This window comes from Cynoglossus semilaevis, chromosome 1, assembly GCF_000523025.1.
Source record: "Cynoglossus semilaevis isolate Cse_v1.0 chromosome 1, Cse_v1.0, whole genome shotgun sequence".
In the NCBI taxonomy this organism is placed as follows: Eukaryota; Metazoa; Chordata; class Actinopteri; order Pleuronectiformes; family Cynoglossidae; genus Cynoglossus; species Cynoglossus semilaevis.
The window spans coordinates 1770286-1771940 of NC_024307.1; the positions used below are offsets into that span (position 1 = coordinate 1770286).

Genomic DNA, 1655 nt, shown 5'->3' on the forward strand with positions numbered 1-1655 from the left:
CTTTTATTTTTCATCCCAGCCTCCTCCTCCCCCTCCTCCTCCTCTCACTCCGACTCTGGACCGGTCACTCCGACCTCTCCCTCCACCTTTTCCACCCTCTCGTCCCCGCTGCCCTCACCCTCCTCCCCCGTTTTCATCCTCCAACCTCCACCCTCCAGAACCTCGTCCCTCCTCTCCCCTGCTGCCACTTCTCCCGTCGCTCCTGCTCCCACCAAGACGAGGACTCGCTCGTTTGGCAACCGCGTCACTCGGCGGCAGCTGTCGTCCTGTACCGTGATTGGTTCTCATGATCTCTGTGATCTCTGTTGCATGGTGTGGACAACAACACTACTAAACTGACCAGGTGACCTGTGGACCAGGTGACCTGTGGACCAGGTGACCTGTGGACCAGGTGACCTGTGGACCAGTAGGTTGTTAAAACTAACAACAACAACAACAACAACACAAGGTGTAGCTGTTGTTGTTGTTGTTGTTGTTGTGTTAATGAATGGACCTTGATGAATGGTCCATCACTGGTCAGACCATGACACTACACCCTCCAGTCCAGTAGGTGGCAGTGTGCTCCTAAAAAGCCACTATCAAACCCAGTCGTCAGGTCCCTCCTTTGGCTGAGAGACGTTCAGGTGTTGGACCAGTTAAACTTTGACCTTTGACACCCCCCCCCCCCCCCTGACTGACTGTGCAGAAACAGGCTGATGGCCAGGCTGCAGTGAGGCACTGACCTTTGACCTCTGACCTCACACAGGTCGTGAACATGTGCACGTGTTTGAATGTGAACGCTTTGGGCAGTGACTGGTGTCTGAGCAGTTAGAGGTCAAATGTCACTGGACCAGGGATTCAGAGAAAGGTTAAAGGTCACGGTTTATTTCATTAGTCACAGAAGTTTCCTGTTGTTGGTTCAACTCCCGTCACGACATGAAACATTTTAATTTAACGTCTGTTTTTTTTCCATCCCTTCACTGTTACCAAGGCGACCTTCTGGACGCCAACACTCTTGGTTTGTTCTCCATGTTTTCTGTTAGTAAGTAGCTCCTCTGTGACCTCTGTGACCTCCTCTGTGACCTCTGTGACCTCCTCCGTGACCTCCTCTGTGACCTCCTCTGTGTCCTCCTCTGTGACCTCCCCTGTGACCTCCTCTGTGACCTCCTCCGTGACCTCCTCTGTGACCTCCTCCGTGACCTCCTCTGTGACCTCCCCTGTGACCTCCTCTGTGCCCTCCTCTGTGACCTCCTCTGTGACCTCTGTGACCTCCTCTGTCTTCCATCTTGTGGTTCTCCTGCTGAGCTTCTCCTGTGTCCATGTGAAAAACTTGTGTCTCGACGTTGTCCTCTCCTGGAGGTCAGGGTGACCTTTAGGGTCAGGTCAGGTCAGGTCAGGTCAGGTCTTTAGAACATTATGGGATGTTAGAGGAGTCCAGAACCAGACTGGGGTCTGGAAGGTCGCAGGTTCAAACCCACTGTGCTGCCCCCGTGTGGTTGTTGGTTTAAATCCCCCTCATCCTGGTGACTCCAGGCACTGGAACTGTTTACAGCTCAGACTCAGTACTAACATCTGGAGCCACGCCCTCCACTGACAACTTCCTGTTTCCTGTCTGAAACTCTGTGAATCCTGCTGTTGTATGTACCTCCCCCAGAACTCCCCCCCCCCCCCCCCCC

General features: G+C 53.6%; 1 protein-coding gene across 1 annotated transcript in view; it reads left to right on the forward strand.

Annotated features, from left to right (window-relative positions):
• ttc7b (tetratricopeptide repeat domain 7B) overlaps nucleotides 1–1655 on the forward strand; it is a 22435-nt gene that overhangs the window by 14676 nt on the left and 6104 nt on the right. Inside the window, exons 16-17 of the mRNA XM_025058512.1 lie at nucleotides 20–268; nucleotides 971–1021. Of these exons, the coding sequence (XP_024914280.1) occupies nucleotides 20–268; nucleotides 971–1021 (300 nt within the window). The remainder of the gene's footprint in view (nucleotides 1–19; nucleotides 269–970; nucleotides 1022–1655) is intronic.